This window comes from Myotis nattereri, assembly GCF_964212035.1.
Source record: "Myotis nattereri genome assembly, chromosome: 10".
Taxonomy (NCBI): Eukaryota; Metazoa; Chordata; class Mammalia; order Chiroptera; family Vespertilionidae; genus Myotis; species Myotis nattereri.
In genome coordinates, this window is record NC_138085.1 from 33,961,027 (window position 1) to 33,979,537 (window position 18,511).

Here is an 18,511-nt window from a genome sequence, read left to right on the forward strand (position 1 = left end):
ATAATGCAGTAAATTGAAGTGAAATGATAGAAACATATGTAACAAAATAATTCACTAACAAAATTTTAGCTCTTCTTTTATTAAAGGAATGGGAATTTGGACAAAAAGAAATGAGTATCATTATTCACGGGTTCACAAGAGGTCTTCCGTATAATGCATAGTTTAAAACCAGTAATTTTAATTAAATTAGTTTTAAATTTGAACAGTTGATCCATAGCTTTTTATAATTAAACACGTTTTTCTGCCTACTTTTAAACATTTTTTGAGCAGACATAGAATAATGCCCTCCAAATCTTTTTCTTTCTTCCTGGTCACTGCTTTTCCCATTGTAAGATGTATACCATTTACCAATTTTATCACATATTCAAATAATTTCCATGTGCTCACATTGTCAGATAGAGGTTTTCTACCTTTAGTTCACCATCCAAAAATGTATTTTCTTCTTAGATTTGTTTTTCCCCAACCTCTGCTATATCTCAAACACCTAAAAGCTGGGGTCCTCAAACTTTTTAAACATGGGGCCAGTTCACTGTCCCTTAGACCGTTGGAGGGCCAGACTATAGTTTTTAAAAAAAACTATGAACAAATTCCTATGCACACTGCACATATCTTATTTTGAAGTAAAAAAACAAAACGGGAACAAATACAATATTTGTATTTGCATGTGGCCTGCGGGCCGTAGTTTGAGGACCCCTGCCTAAAAGAGTGTCTGGCATCTAGATCTTCCATAAATATTTGCTACATGTTATTAAATAATTGCAACTTTATGGGTGAGGAAATAAGATGACAGAATTGTCCAAGGGCATAATGCCTAGTCCCATATTCAACTCCCTCATGTCTTCTAGCTGTTCATTCTTCCATGGAAGATTATTAAAAGGCACAATATTGACAGGAGTATGGAATTTAGGGACATATTTGAGTAAGTAAAGTGTAGTCAAATGGTAATACAAATCTTATGACCTCTTTCTCTTACTGTGCCCTCAGTGGTAGAGTTTCAGGATTAGGCTCTCCTCAGAAAATAATCACAATTTTATCCTTTGTGTTTATTGCTTTCAGTGTATAAAAGTCTGAATTTTATTTAAAGACTGTTTCCCCTATTAATAGTATCAGCATATGAGACACTAAGCTGTGTTTGCTTGATGTCTTAATAAATGATCTTTAATCCTCAAAACCTACATAAGGTATATACCATCATTCCTTTTTTACATATGAGGAAACTGAAATAGAGAAAAGTTAACATTTTTGTAAACTTAGGTTCACAAAATTTATACTACCATCAGTCCACCATGACACCACCTTCCCTGACCAGGACTTCACCATAGGCTGTGTCTGCTCTGAATTCTTTATTTCTGGCCATTTGTCTGGAGCTAATCATGAGTTATGGTAGGAATTAACTGTTCACAGGATTGAGTCATGTGACCAAGCAGTAAGGAGGTGAATTTCCTTATGGCACAAAAGGAAAAATGCAACACCAATTTCCTACCTTGCAATCATGATTCCCATGAAATATGAACTAGGCAAGTACCAGGGACATCATTTTTTACTATTTTCTTGCAACTAAAAATATCTATGTGTTCAAAGAAGACTTGATCAAATAACTTCTAATTCTCCCTTCTTCTAGTCACCATCTAAGTCACTTTCTATTTAACCAAACATGAAAAATATTAATTCTAAATTTCTACAACATTGCCTTTTAGTCTGCCATACAGTGTACACTATGATATAATGTGAGGTTGACTGATACAGTTAAAAAAAAACAAAACAAAACATAGTTAGTGTCAGAATGTGTAGATAATGGTAACAGCTATTTCCTGTATTTCCTGTTCAATTACTAGTCTATGGAAGACAAAGCTTAGCAATGTCCTTACATTGCACAAAGCACAAGATTACCCATTAGAGAAACTGGCTCTAATCTAATCTTTCCTGTGCCAGTTCGACTGTGAAAGTTAGGGGCACTCTAGTAACCTCTCTGCACTTTTATTTCTTCAGCTGTAGAGTGGGGTTATTAATATTCTATATTTCATCAATTATTCTGAGATCCATGTGGGAAGGCAAATCTAAAACACTGTTTAAAATTTAAATAAGTATGTCACTTTAAAGTATTATTGCATAACCTCTGGGTACGATTGGAAGTCCTTTTAAAATCTTCACCATAATTTATTGGATCACCTGGGAACTTTAGGTTCAAAAAAACTCGGCACAGAAAAGGGTATTCCAACAGACTACAGGATACTATGAAGGTACCATAAGCCCTAGCAAAGCAAGAACAAGGTACTCTCAATAGGAGGCAAGCTTTCTTTTTCCACCTGACAGTGGACGTGAGAAGGGATGAAGTATGGTTGAGGTAGTCTAGATACAAAATGTGAATCTCAAATAAAACACAGGAAACTTCTTTCTGAGACCTAAACACTGGCTATGGAGTGCAGCCCAAAAAAGAGATGCAGAAGGTCAACTAAAAATGAGGTAAACCATTCTTGTCATATAAGTAGCCAGCTCATCCATGGAGCTGTTCTTGGTGATTCCAGCTCAATTCTCATTATGTTTCTTGTTAGAATCAAATAGTTAGTTGTTTACTTGCTGCCTTCCCTTCAAAAACTTTGTGATACATTAAAGTCTTGTCTTGAGTGTTAGGTTTCTGGCCACTTAGGAACAAGTACTTCCTAGTGCTTTACTGGCATGTAGTCCAGAAGCATATGGGATTGGGTGTTCATGTCCCCAGTGTTTAGGCTGCCTCTTCAATTGACCGGCCTATTCATACAAGTCGATTAGTACTCTCTTCATTTGGTAAATGTACTTTGGATGTTTTCCGGATTCAATACATATTGAGCATCCCAAGCAACTATATCTGTCCTGTATATTGTTACATCACATAATCCTCACCAAGGAAAAGTGACCCATCACTTTATCCTCACTATTCAATAGATAAAGGAATTGAAGCTTAAGGAGAAGCAACTGGCTAGCTAATCCTATATAATAAAAGGGTAATATGCAAACTGACCCTAACAGCAGAATGACTGGGAATGACTGGTCACTATGACACACACTGACCACCAGGAGGCAGACACTCAATTCAGGAGCTGACCCCTGGTGGTCAGTGTGCTCCCGCAGGGGGAGCTCTGCTCAGCCACAAGCCAGGCTGACGGCTGCCAGTACAGTGGTGACAGTGGGAGCCTTTCCCGTCTCCTCAGCAGCACTAAGGATGTCGGACTGCAGCTTAGGCCTGCTCCCGCTGGCAAGTGGACATCCCCCGAGGGCTCCCGGGCTGCCAGAGGGATGTCTGATTGCCAGCTTAGGCCCAATCCCCCAGGGAGCAGGCCTACGTCAGTAGGTGGTCATCTCCGAGGGGTCTCAGACTGCAAGAGGGCACAGGCTGGGCTGAGGGACCCCCTCCCAAGTGCACAAATTTTTGTGCACTGGGCCTCTAGTAAGACAATAACCAGGGATTTAAATGCACGACTTCAGTTCCCAGGCACAGGGTATTTAGCTATATACTTAGCTCTGACTGCTTTGGAATACAGTAAGGAACAAAGGGCATTTAAGGTGGTTCCCCTGAGAAGCCAGGGAACTTCTCCATAGAGGTGCCTGCCAGGCTTGGCCTGGTTTGGAACCTCACAGTCTGTTTCTCCCGGACTGTACTTTTAGGGGAAATGCAGCCAAAGCACCAGACCGTTCCATCTAAAACTGGAAATATCATCTCTTTGGTCCAACAAAGTACCTCTACAGCTGGACAACATATTGTCTGTTCCTTTGCAAAAGAGGTTGAGCTATACAAGGAACTTTCAAAACCACAGATTAAAGGCCAGACTATCCTCAAAAGACTGAAAATGCATAACAGTATTGCCACAAATCATAGAAAAGTATCAGTGGGTCCCTTTAAAGCAAGCCTCAAATCTACGATATTAGAAATTTTCTTTGAAAAATAAAAGTACTTCATGAACTTCTGAGAAAATCACAACTTTTCACCAGTGAAGAAAGATAAACATTAAAGGGCCAGAGAGCGTCTGGTACAGTAACTTGCCCCTACTAAAATCATGCTTAGTATTAAGATGAAAGTTTCCTCAAGGCACAATCCCTACCTTGGAGTCCCTGTGAATCTAGCCTTTGACAAAGTTAAATCACCTCCATATTTATAATAAGATATAAAGACCACCTCATTATTTCTTTACCTGATATACTAAAAACTGCCAAGGAAAACTCTTCAAAAATGCTATAGCTACATCTTTGAAAGAAGTAATCTCTGTTATATTTGGACTCCCCACCTGTTACAGTTCTCCAACTTTCTCTTTAAAAACATTCATACTAAGGTGTGAAACATTCCATTTCCACCTATAACTTTATTTCAAGGGCTCACTCACATTAATCTCAGCATTGCAGAGCTAAATATCATCTTAAAAATACCTGCATAAGTAATTTGCATCTCAATGAGACCATTCTGCTCCATTTCTTAATATGATTTTTTAAAAATATAAACTGTTACTGCTACTTTTCCTTATTTTTCAAAAAAATGTACTTATTTGTTCTCATCAGAGAATAGCTAAAGTGATATGCAATGATCTGTGAAAAGGATTTGTTTTATTAAAAAACGTGCTATAAAAACAATTGTTTTAACTTCAATTTCTTGCTTTTTACAAACAAGGATATTAAAGTCATTTTTGCCTTGTTTAAAGTTTTAAACAACATTCTGCCAAAGCTTTTAATTGCCTTTGAGAGTAAAAATGTCTGTGCCTTTAAGACAGGAAGGTTTGGGGTAACTAAGGATTTAACTAAGGAGGTAAAGACTTTGAAAAGGTGTATTAAGATTATGGCCAGAGGATGATTGTGATGGGTTCTCAAGAGTATTGCTCTAGGAAAGTTTCCAACCCCTCTCTGATGCCAGGTTGGAGGTAGGTAAATGGCACAAGACACTGGAATCATTGTATCTTCCATCTCCCACCCTTTCAGAGGGAAGAGGTAAATGCCTTCATTTCAGATAGTCTGTATGTTCTAAGTAAAAGGTCGGATTTCAATGAGACCTATGGTTCTCCTCTGGGGTAATTTTGTCTCTCCAACCTAGGATACATTGTGCAATGTCTGAGGACATTTGATTATCACTACTGAAAAAGGAGACAACAGAGATGTCTTCTAAACATCCTACAATAGACAACCACAACAAACCATTGAAACTAAGAGTTATCCAGACTAGGCAAGGCTAACATAGCCTAATGGAGCAAGTCGAGAGGTTTCTTAGGAAAGGGCTGAAACTGATGCCAAATCCTGGAAAGCTCTTACCATAGCTCAGAGAGCTTTCCTCCCTCTGTTTCCTAGACCTGTATTTTTCGAAGAGTGATCCATGAGTCAGGTGCGTGAGAAACATTTATGAACCAAATACAGATTCCTGATCTCTGGCATGACTTTCAGAACTGTGAAGGCAGAGCCCAGGAATCTCCATTTTAATCTGCTACCCAAGTGAATCTTCTACACATTAAAATATGAGAACAACTCCCTCACTTCTCTATTAAGATCATTCCCTTCTGTATTATTACCTATCTGTAAGCAATTCTTCTAGGACTCCCAATGCCAAGAGAATGTAATCTCTATGAGGGCAGGACTTTAGCTGGTTGTTTACTGCTCTATGTCTAATGGCTCAACTGGAGTTGACATAATGAGAGAACAAGAGGGTACCTACATCATCCAAATTCTGTTTTTTATGGGGAGAGACAAGATAATGGAAAAACATTAGCTACCCATTTAATTTGTATTTCTACACTCTAGATAATGTGCTAAATGTATGGCACGTACTAACACATTTAATTTTTATATCAATGCAATAAAACAATTATGAATATCATCATTTTACACATGAAAAATGGGATTCAGAGAGGCCAAGAAACTTGCTTAAGGTCATACAGTAACTATTGGGATTCAGAATTCAATTCATGTTCTATTCAATGGAGAAGAACTATGAACCCATGCCTAACTCTCTCCACTTTTTTTTCCAGATTCCTCATATGATGTAAGAAATTGTTGAAGTGAGGAAACAAATATTCCTGGGAAATCTCCTTAAAGGGGGCTAACAGCTAAGCAGCCCACTGTTTTTGCTCTCTTTCTGCTTTTCTTCTTCCTATATGGGAAATGGTAAGGTGGGGAATTAGCAGTCATCTTAGACTGAAAAGTGAACAGACCATAGTAAAGCAGACCATAAAGTTAGAAGGGGCCTGAGTCCTTGAGGCTAGACTCTGGGCTTACTCTACTGTCCCTGAATTATACAGACCTTCTTGAGAGATAGACAAACTCTATTTGGATAATTCATCCTATGCAGCTGTAATTAAACCTAATTAAAACACGTGCAAGGCTTTATAAAATTACTAATACTATTATTTGGTGTTAATAATTTAGGATACTTAATTATAAAGCAAAATTTAACATCTACACAGAATTAATATTTTAATATATCATGACCTTTCTGTGGGAGGGCAAATGAAACCAACCATGGAACTGCGGCCCTTACTTTCAAATTCTTTTTTAAAGTAAATGACTAATTTGATTCAGTTCTTTTGGAAGAAATTCTGTATGTATCCATACAATAATCTTTTTTTTAAAAAAAAGTCTACTTAATGTACAAAAAATTTTAAAGTAAATTACAAAGAAATTTGTTAGCTAGAAAAAAATGAATTACTTCATCTTTGGCTGCAAATCTTAATACACTTTGCAGTCTAATATTTAAAATAAAGTCACATGCTTTCAGGTAGGAACACATGAATGAATTAATGATAGACTTCCAAATCATTTATTGGGATTTTTCAGTGTGATAACATTACATTGGCAAAAAGAATGGCAGAGAAGCTAATGTATTAGGCACACATTATGTGCTCCTCGTGCAAAGAACCAGGGAAAAATGAACATTCAGATACATTTGCTATCTTTATGGAGCTTACAGGCTAATTGGGAGACATCACATTAAATGCTATTACATTGCAGTGTCATAGCAGGGATGACAGACAACTCATCATGCCGTGGAAGAATATCAAGGCAGGCTTCCAGAAGCCCTGCAATGTACCAACCAATGACTGTGTGACCTCCAGGTAGTTACTTAAATTCTCTGAATCTCATTTTCCTGATATTTTTAATGGAAACGACAGTGTCTCCTCGATAGGATGACTGTAAAAGCAGACTGCATTTAAAATGCTTAGCACAGGGCCAGGGACATACTAAGTCCTCACGGCATCCTAGGCAGTATATTAATAATTTTGACTTACTAGGGTCCAAGTGGCATTACTATTCCAATTTATAAATCAGAAGTGAAAGCACAGAGACTCATAATATTGCGCAATATCCCCGCGACTGTAAAACACTCAGTTGATTTCCAAATTCACATCTAACAGCAGCACCTTGCTCAAATTTTAACACCTACCTTAAAAGAAAAGGGTATTCTCTAACTTATTTTTCAGAACTCTGACTTCAAAATCATGTGTCTGTTACTGTTCTCTTCTTGGCTTTTATTCAGGTAAAAGGCTGGACCTTGTGGGTAAATAATTTTGCCTGCACACATTCTTAGAATCACCTAAGGTTACATTTGCCCGGGACGGTGTGATAAAGGAAATCACAGAGCTATGCATCAATGGTAAGAAAACTAAAAATAAAAAAGACTTGAGGTCGCCATGCTAAAATGCCAAATTTAATTTACTCAGTTAATGGCAGGCATTGGCATCCTACCAGTCAACTGCTTTTAGAATCTGACAGTATCACCATCTCCGCCAAAGAATTTGCTTCAGTTATCAGCACAAACAGATAAATATGGAGAAAAAGCAAGGAAGCTCTCAAAAGCTTTACAAAAGATACTGGTGATCTGGAACAGTGAAACTATATGTGAAACAATTAGGGGGTTGAATCCAGAACTGGGCCTCATTGCTGTAATCTGAGACCTATCTTCTTCCAGACCAGCGTTCATTATCACACCTTAGTCAAACATAAGATAATTCTGTCTTCTTACATCTTTGAACAATTGTACAACTGTCTACACAGACTGACAGGCATAGGATAGCAGCTGTTACCATCAGAGAAAAAAAAAATTAGCACTTTTAAATGATTGGTTCAAACATATAGTTATGTAATTAATATACTAAGTAGTGCCACTTGGACCCTAGTAAGTCACAATTATTAATATACTGCCTAGGATGCTGTGAGAACTTAGTATGTAAGCCATGTAATTAATATACTAATGTAAAGTAGCCAAATAGTCCTATCAAAGAATACCATTCAGAAACAAATACTGTCCCAGATGATTGCCTCTACCCTTTATCCTGGCAAACTTGAGAGCTGAGGAACAACTTAGCTCTGACCTTCATTAACTCCTTATACTGGAGCAGGACAATGAAATAGGCAAGATGGCCCCTTAAGGTGTATAGTTTCATGCCTTTCCATCAAGGAGATTTAAGAGCATCACTTCGTTATCCTTTATACATAACTAGAGGCCTGATGCCACAATTCGTGCAAGGGGCTCGGCCCTTGCAGCCCCAGCTTCATCCGGAAGGACGTACAGAAGGTTGTTTGGCTGCCCAGTCTAATTAGCATATTATGCTTTTATTATTATAGATGACCACCATCTTTGAAAGTTCTTTTTATGCTTAACCAAAATGCAAACCAGTTTTCTCAAAAGCATTCTTTAAGTCCACAAATGTACTTTTCCCCAAGTCTTTTAATATTTGAATACTTTTTTCTGAATTTTCTTCCAAGAACATCTATAATAATAAAAGTGTATTATGCTAATTAGACCAGACATCCTTCCGGACAAAGCTGGGGCTGCGAGGGAAGCCTAGGTCCCAGGTGCCTGCCAGTGGCCAGAGGGAAGCAGGTGCCAGCAGCTGGGGGAAGGAAGGCCTACTCTAGCATGAATTTCCTGCATCAGGCCTCTAGTAGATATATAATGAGTCAGCTTGTTGTCTTGTAGAGTTTCCAAAACTTTGCTGTGAAAATGAATCACCTGATATGGGTTGAGGGTCAGATGGGACATTTAACTACAAAATCCAAGAACCTACTCCCTACAATGCTGAATTCAAGAGGTCTACAGCATGGCCACAGAGTCAACATTTTACATTTAACAGTCTCCTTCCACCCCTTTCCAGGTTTAGCACTCAGATGATCCTCTAGCCATTTTGAAAAACACTCATTACAGCCAGAAAGGGATTAAAAACTTTCTTTGATATCCAGCTGCCACCTGCCTTTCTAATTTCATTTTTCACTTTTCTCCATCTTTCTATCATCTCAGACATCTGCAGGTCCGGTCAGCTCTGGATACATCTATGCCATAATACTGTGATCTTTTCGTTTCTCTCTTGGACTAGTCCTTTCTCTCCTCCTCTACCTGCCCTTTATGAAGCTTCCTCTTCCCCTTCTCTATGGGATGCCCCCATCATATTGTAAATACTTCAGTTCAAGTGATTATTAAAATATCCATTATATTTTACTGCCATGCCCATCCATAGGAGAGTGATATCACATGTTACTTACCCAATAAATGTTTATTGAATTATAAACCTAACAGATTCTAATTTTTCTAAAGTTACCTCTTAGGGACATTAAGGGAAGGTGGAAACAGTTGCCATCCTTGTTCTCTCGAGACAAAAATAATTCTAACATTTCTAACTTCCTTTAATAATCTATATTATCCCACAAAGTTTTATGTAAGTCCTACTTGGCCTTTTTTGGGAGGAAGTTTTAAGAGAGTGTTCCTGATGTTGATCTTGCTACTTCATCATTCCCATCTAGACAAATTTAGCTTTTAAAAGTGACTTCCTGAGATAATATATTCTAAAAATCATTTTTTATGTCATGATAGGAAGTTAAGAAACAGTTCACCAGATGACATAGACAAAGTCCTTAGAATCTGGGATAGGGGGTAATGCAGTTTTCTCCATGAAATTCCAGTCTGTCAGGAAGGCCAAAGTAATAACTTGGAAGGAACTTGGATGGCAAGAAATACAAAAAACAGTGCCTGCTATGTGACGCAAAGTTTACACTGCAAATCAACAATAACAATAGAGAGGCTCTCAAACCTAAGTGTTCTTCTTTGCCAAGGTGGGCAAATCATGCCCAAATCAGTAACCTCTCTCCATGTGTATGAGGAAAGAGACTTACATAATCATGTTTAGTTTTGCTTAGTGTTAAAACCTTCTCAAACTGGCCATTTGAGAGCAGAATCTGGCATGATTCGGGCTCAGAGAAGTTTCCTTTTGCTTTGGAAAACCACCCCAGTTACATGGATTCTCGTTAGCTAATGGGCATTTTTCATAACCATCGACATTTCTAAATCTGTCAATGATAATCCCAGAGAGTCTATGAGCTAGAGTTTCCTTCTGTCCTGAATTCCTTCCTTTTATTTATTCCTCTTCCACATTTGTGGCTGCAAGTTATCATATGAACTTTGTTGTAACTGAGAAAATAGCTGCCTAGTTATATTTTAATAATCCTTGCAGTTCACTCACTTGCAGCCTCCTCAACTCTCCTAAACAGGTATATCGCATGCGGCAAAGTCAGCACACGATTAAGGGGGAAGGGCAAATACGGGGCTGGACTATGAGCAATGACTTTGATTTTGATAGATGGCAATTCTAAACACAAGATATCCTCTGTAACATTTACAATTCTGTGGTCTCACTGACCTGAAATGCTTCCCTGCTGTCCTTTGTATGACAACACAAATCTAAACCACTCCGTTCAAAGTTAGCTGATGGCCTCAGCTTCTCAGAAAGCATTCCCTGTGCAATCCAGCCCACCTCGGCCACAGGGATATTTGACATATTTCTTGGTTCTTTGACACTTAACTGTGTTCACCTCCAAGCTGACACTTGGCATGTATCTAGACTCCCCAAAAAGTTATACATTCCTCAAGAGTAAGAAACAGGCTATACATGCTTGTATCCCCCATAGCACATAGCTCAGTACACACCAATTCCCAACTCATCAACCCTTCTCAACACCATAATGAAATTTTGCAATATTGCATTAGTAATTTTGAATGTTAGAACCTGAATGAGACCTAGCTCCATCTATTTCCTAATAGATAGGGATTGTTTTAAATCTCAAAAAGCAGAATAACATAAAAATTACAGTAAAAAATAAATTGACTTCCTAAATCAACACATAGCTAACTATCATTGGCTTGATATTGTCCATTTAAAAATATATAACCCACTTAAATTATTGACCAAATAATACTACATCAGATATAGGGTACACTTTAAAAACATAGTTTAGACTAAAATTTTCTTTCTGGTTTGACTAATTGTGGGACCTATAAAAAAAACCACAAAAAAAAAAAAACAAGTCTCATCAACAATTTTTCCCCATAAACCATTTCTTCAAGAATATACGATAAAACCATAGATTTTTAGAGCAGAAATACTTTAGGATATATCCATTAGATCGTCTCTCATCATTTTACAGATGAGAAAACAGGGGCCCAAAAGTCTTAAGTAATTTATGTTGTTACCTAATTAGGAAGTGACAGAAATAGGACCAGTGTTCAGATCCCAAATTAATGCAACTTCTGTTCTACTTCACTGTTTCATTTAGAGCACAAATTATGTGTATGTATTTTTAAATTATAACTTAAATACATACAAAATGAATTTAAAAAAAAAACACTGAACACCACTATAAATGACACATGCACATGAGGATAAACAAGTGCATACACAATGCATTCCATGACATACTCTCTAAATTTGCACAAGCGCACAACACAATCGTTCTTAACTCACGAAGTTTAAAGATGATTGTATTCCAATGGTTTGTAAAATATGAGCATTTCTTACCTGGCAGCTGTATGAGAGTTGATAAAAGACATTAAAAACTTGAGCTATGATTAGACATCAGATTTTTTTCTGGCACTGAAAGTGGGCTTGTACTGGTGTTTCAGAGGTCTAGCATTTTTAATGGGAGGTAGGCCACAGACTTGAGGCACCCAACATACATCACCCAACATATGTGATGTCACCCACACTGCAATACTAAGCTGACGGCAGGTGATTATCACCCAGATCTTCCTATTGCCCAGCCCTGGCTCTCTTTTTCCTTATTGTACCTGAAATCACCACCACTGCAATCATATTAAGTTAGAAAACTTAGGTGGGAAAATTACTCCAGAAATCGCCACACTGCTCCACCCCAGGTGACAAAAAGGGCAGTATCAGCTCCAGTCCATTTTTGGACTATTGGTTTTGAGCTGTTAAAATGCCTAAGTTATGGAGGAGGGGCGGGGAAATCTACCCATTGCACAAAAGCTATTGATGAGAAAGGACTCCTCCTTTTAAACTGCCCCCAATTCTTCAAAACCAATATCCACACTTAGCCAATTAACTGGGGACGCATATATACTTTGAAAAAATAAGTGATACATTCTTAAAATATTTCATCATAATATTCCTGATCCACAGGCGGATGCTTTTATCCCACCTCATGAGACGTAACAGGGCCTCAGGTTCTGATGTTCAAATCCTTTCAAAAACACCCACCCTGATGCTCAACATCCCTCATAGATTTAACCACCTCTGTGAGCTTCCTTTGCCCTTTTATATAGAAGCTGACATCTTGACAGTTTTAATAGGTACCTAGGAGTGAACAAGGAAGGTGGAGGAAAATGCTCACTCCAGTTGATCTTTTCTTTCTAAATACTAAGGCATATAAAAGAAATAATCAGTAACAGAAACCCCTATGAAACAAAGGACAGCAGCTTTTCAAAGCCCATAACTACCAAGGAATCACACCAAATGGCATCAATATTATGACATGCAACAACAAAAAGGTAGCAAATTGGGTTGTGATACTTTGTAATGTGGCTGTACCCTTCATCTTGCGAGAATGGTGACTCTCTCTTTAAAAATAAATCTTTTAGTCTTTGCATTAGAAACACTTTCACTTGTTTATATCAACACCAAAATTGTTGGCAACTCTTACATATCAGTTTCTTCACCATTTTAACCCACAATTTTGGAGGAGCAGACTGATTCTCTGGGCAAACATCAATAGAGGCTATTCTGCGATCCAGAAATCTTTCAAATGAAGAAGAATGCATTCACCTAACTAGTCCTCCTTAAAGAAGCTCACTGAAGGACTACAGAATGAATTCATTCCTCATCCACAATGACTTCCAGAGCCCATGGGAAGAAAGACTCAGAAATAGAGGAATAAAAATACCAGTTTCATTTCTCAAGTTTAGATCACAGTTGAAGAGTGTATCTGTGCTGTAGAATCCTTCATCTATATAGAGAATAAATAAGTAGATCATTTCTCCAATGTTGGTTAACAGTAAGTAAAGAGGGCCTGAGTGGCCGCATCTTTACCTCCTTAAAACCCCATTTTCCTGCTTTCAAAAGTAATGTTTACAATGAGACAGATTAGATTAGAAAGCAAAGTTACTCACCATGGAGGAATCACTGCTTCCACTGATCGGAGCTCCCTCAGCACAGGTTGGGAGGTGGGTAGAAAGTTGACTAGCCCTGCCCCCATCTATGACATCACAATCTACCTCATAAAAGGTAGTGAAAGTGTTCTGAACTCCTGTCTGATTTCCGAGAGATACAGAAAAGAGAGCATGAGAGAGAGAGCAAGAGAAAAAAAATAAAACGTACCCTATTGGGAAGGGATTAGGGATGTGGAAGAGGGGGTGGGTAATCGGGAGAAAGAGGCATATGAAGGAATTTGGTGCTGAAAGAGATGGGTGGGCCTCTGTGATATTAAACAGCCCGGCCCTAGGTTTCCTCATTGGTTCTCTTGAACAGGTATATGGACCACCTGAGAGGAGGAGGATGAAGAAGCACCCTGCCTTGTCAGGCATTGTAGGGACAACTGTAGTGGGTTCAGAGGGGGCGAATCCCCTATTTAAAGCACTGAAGATCACCAAGAGAGAAAGCAAGGGCTGAAGCTCTTAAAGCCTGGAACGGTACAGGGGGAGTGTCAGATGCCTTTCTTGGAAGTTCCATTGCCCTGCTGTGTGACCTTCACCAAGCCCTCGGGCCTCTGCACATCCAGCCAGTAATGATACTAAGGGGATACTTACCTCTGTTATTGGAATCACTGAAGAACTAAGGCATTCATTGTTGGTAAAATTGCAACTCTTTTAACTCTTCATTTTTGCACCCATGGGTGGATTGTGTGATAAGCACAATTTCCAAGATAAGCCAATGACCAATGCCTATTTCTACCTTTAGGATGTTAACTTTGACATAAAATATTAATGACAGTCTTGACTAATTTTTTCCATGTATACTGAATAGCACATACATATAAAGGGGGTCCACCTTCAAAATTGGAGAAAAATCAAACAGCATGATTTCTACAGTCATAAGATCCCCTGCACTGCTGCTCTGAGAGGTCAAGTTTAAGTGACTCAGTGATGCGAACTGACCAGACATTTTTGTCACCTGCAGTTATGCTATAATCATCTAGTTATACCTCTGAATCTATTTTTTTAATCAGCTAAGATGGAAAATTATGTGGAGAGATCTGTTTTTTTTGTTTTGTTTTTTACAAATGAAGATTTAAAAGTTTAAAATGTGAACTATTCTAAGTTGTCAATTGGTTATTACAATAAAATACAATGGGGCCTTGACTTACAAGTTTAATTCATTCTGAGACCGAGCTCGTTAAGGAACTCATTAACTCAAATTAGTCTATCAACTCAATGCAAAAAATCAGCTGAGAGACAGCTGGTATCTCAAAAAACTTGTTAGTCAGGACACTCGTAAGTCAAGGCCCCACTGTAAATGGAAGGGGTGATATTGAAGAGCAGGGAGGTCCAGAAACCATTCACATCCAGAAGCCAGATCTCTCTCGCCATAGAAAATATTTTAGTAAAAATAAAGATTCAAAATAACAGCAGTAATTCATGGCATAATAAATGAGTGATGCCTAGTTGGCTGTTTCTGTATGCAGATGAAATTCCCAATTTGAAATTATTTCCTTCTGTTTTAAGTCAGTATAGTTCTATTTCTAGTTCTGTCATCCTTAACTCACTGAATAGATAAAGTATATTTGGTAATCACAATTTAAAATTAAGCAAAATTGACAAATTAGAGAGTATTTTGAAACACAGAAGCTATAAAATTCAAACTAGTTACAGATTTGGCAACATTACTCTCATCTTTTACTTCAAAATGAATGCTAATGACATTTAAAGAATATCCTGAGAGAATTAAAGACAATCGAACAGAAAAAAAAAAAAAATCTGGCTATGAGAAAAAAAGTTTTCCTTATATTTGACTTTTTCTGTACTAATATTATTAGAAAAACAATAATACTGTTTATATTTTCCTTATTCTATTTCCATTTTATTAATTCCAAGTCTAAATTCAACTTCTATATTTAGCAGTTTTTGTTGCATGAGATTTCCCAATTAATGGCCCTATACAGTCTTATTATCTTCAAATTTTTACATATTGGATCACTGACTAGTTGGCCTACCCTTGTTATTTTACACTTTATAATGAACCCATTTGGTTTTAAAAATTTCTTGATTTTTTTTGCCATGATCATTATTTCTCTATTTCAAAATGATTATTATTTATTATAAACTTATTTGTATCATAGCACCTTTCATACAAATTTAAAGCTCATTATTTCAAGAGTAATGATGCACTTCCCCGTTTTCCATGAACCTTAAGATTTTTACTACCTAACAAAGAAGGTACCTTTCCCCCTATGTTAAGATATTAAAAAATGGAGCTAAACACTTTATTAAAACAAAGCGAACTGGAATTAGATTTTAATCTATTGTTATTTCTTATTGATTATCTGTTGCTTATTTGGAAACTGGAGCCTGGCTTCAGGAACCCAATGCAAAACTAGGCTGCATCAAAAGGATGCCGAGTGGTGAGCTGTGCTGACTTTTTAGTATGATTGAATGCGATGTCTTTAGTTATATTAGTTAAAATAACAAAGCTTTCTTTGACAAAGAATGCAACGCTGGGATCAAATACTTTCCAACTATTCTTAGGATCTAGCTTCTTGACATTGTTTATAAAAACCAAGTCTTACTGCAATTGTGGATTTGATGCATGCTTTTTATGGCATTACCTGAATGGATTAGTTTGCCCTTCAAGACAAGATATGAAGTAATTGCAAGATTTCAGTCAAGAGACCCCATTACTGAAGTCATGAGTATAACTAACTCTGACCAGAGAGATGTAGGGTTGATTTTGCATTTTTTGTTTGTTGAAAGCAAAGTGTTTTTGTTTTATTTTATTTCTTGGTGAAAAGGATTGAGAAAAGTCAGGTCGAATAATGTGTACACTCTGAAAGAATGACCTGCCTAGTTATTTACAAAGAAATTCACCAGGGAAGACATAATCAGGCAGTGGCATTCAATTTGCTCAAAATGCTATTAAAGAGAAATTACAAGAGAGAATCTGATTTTGATAGCAACAGATTTGAACCAGGAGCTCTTAGATAAAAACATTATGTTTTGAGTTAGTTTTATGATACTCCCTCACATACAGAACCTTAGGTTTAAAAGAGTACATGGTTCTTAGAAGATGATGCTGACTGGAACTTCTCCAGGATATTATTATCTCTCATTTGCAAGACAGATTTGCAAAAGGAAATGGATGAAAGGGGTCAAGAGACAAGTTGTGCAGATTTGACAGAACATCTAGCCAGAGTTCCAGGAAGTCAAGTTCATTATCAGTAAGGCATCTGCACAGATGAAGGTAGTCAGAGAAAAGCAATCAAATAAGATATAGTATTAATAATGTGAGAAAAGATGAAAGTCTAAATTAAGAAAGCTTGTCTTCAAGAAAATAGGATTGGTGTAAAATATTTTAAATGCATTTATTATCCAGAAGAAATATGACTGTCCAAAATTGAGTAAGACAATGTGTTCTGAAGCATAATAGATATCTGAACCAAGAAAACGCCACATTGCCCATCCAGAAGTCATTCCTATTTGTAAGAGACATGGGCCATTGCATGGCTCATATTTCTTTTCTAAGGGCTGTGATCAAAGCCATATTTCATAAATCATTTAAGTTAAACTGAAGAAAGCATTTGACAAAATAACATGTAGGGGCAAAATGCAAATGATTGTAAGTTAAACACATTTTTACTTATAGAATATAGTAAACCAAGAAACACAGTGCATACACAGAGATAGCCATCAACACCCTGCTCTTCTGACTGAGAATATTGAAGAGTAAGATTTAAAAAAAAAAACTTAAAAAACAACAACAAACAATAGACTACACAATCTATTAAAAGCACAATGAACAGAAAAAAAATGTATCTTTTTCAGGAAAATTATTTGCTACTAGAGATAAAGGTCTTTGAATGCCTTTACCCAACCAATATTTAGCACTATGCCTGTTATGTAGTTGGAATGCAATAGAAATGCTGAATTCAGTGAATCAGAAAATATAATTATATAAACAATAAATAAATACAACTCTTTGAAGTTCTAATTGTTAGTTTGTCATTAGAACTTAGGATTCGTTTTTCATTAGAAAGTAGGAACAACATATGGAAACATTGATCTTTCTCTAGAAAAATATTCTCAAAATGTTATAAAACCTAGTACAGACTTTAAAAATTCTGTTTCTGCTTTGCCAAGCGGGGGGGGGGGGGGGGGGGGGGGGGGCGGGACATCTCTTTCTCTTTTTTTTTCATTATCTGAGGTAATGAAAAATTGTGCAAAATCAAAATGAAATCCCCAGATAATATTTAGCTTATGGTTTTAAAGTGCATCTTTTATTTTTTATATCAAGTTGTTCACATGTTTTCTTTTTCTTCAACTGCCTTCAGTCCAGGAATTCTTGAGGCATCTCCAAGTAGGAACAACAACAACAAAAAAATCACAATGGATTTCTGTAACTAATTCAAAATAATGTATTTCTTGACTAGAGCTGACAAATTCAAATGTATATAGGAAAACCAGAAAGCAAGAACTGAATTAGATACTGTTTCTAAATAAAGGTATCCACTCAACACTTTAGATTCCCATAATTGGTTCAATTGAAGGGAACATGTATGATTTGCCCTCACATATTCAAAACTAGTTGGTTTTTGTTTGTTTTTTTAAAGGGGGGGAGAGGAGGTAGCCCCTATGACACTACTACAGACATTGTTTAAAACATATTAATGAACATCTTTGAATAAACTCTGACAATTACCACATTCAGACAGTATCTCAAAATCAGAATAATGGCCCTAGCCAGTTTGACTCCATGGATAGAGCATCAATTTGTGGACTGAACGGTCCAGGTTTCGATTCCGGTCAAGGGCACATGCTTGGGTTGTGGGCTTGATCCTCAGTGTGGGGCATGCAGGAGGCAGCCAATAATAATTCTCTCTCATCATTGATGTTTCTATCTCTCTTTCCCTTCCTCTCTGGCATAATTAAAAATATATTAAAAATTTAGAATAATGTCTTATGAGAAAATGTTATAAGTCATTACTTCTTAAATAGGGTTGCCAGTGTCTCACAGATATTAAAATATATATCATTGTCCCTCACCTAGGCAAGGTATCTCTCATGTGTCTAATT

The 18,511-nt window shown here is 37.1% G+C and overlaps 1 protein-coding gene across 3 annotated transcripts in view; it reads right to left on the bottom strand.

Moving 5' to 3' along the window:
• The window catches only part of CTNNA2 (catenin alpha 2), a 1,107,789-nt gene that overhangs the window by 11,868 nt on the left and 1,077,410 nt on the right, over positions 1–18,511 (bottom strand). For 2 of the 3 annotated variants that reach the window (XM_081101400.1, XM_081101399.1), the window contains one exon: positions 13,400–13,540. The exons of the other annotated variant lie outside the window; for it this stretch is intronic. In XM_081101400.1, coding sequence (XP_080957526.1) covers positions 13,400–13,540 — 141 coding nt within the window. The remainder of the gene's footprint in view (positions 1–13,399; positions 13,541–18,511) is intronic. 3 annotated transcript variants of the gene reach the window in all.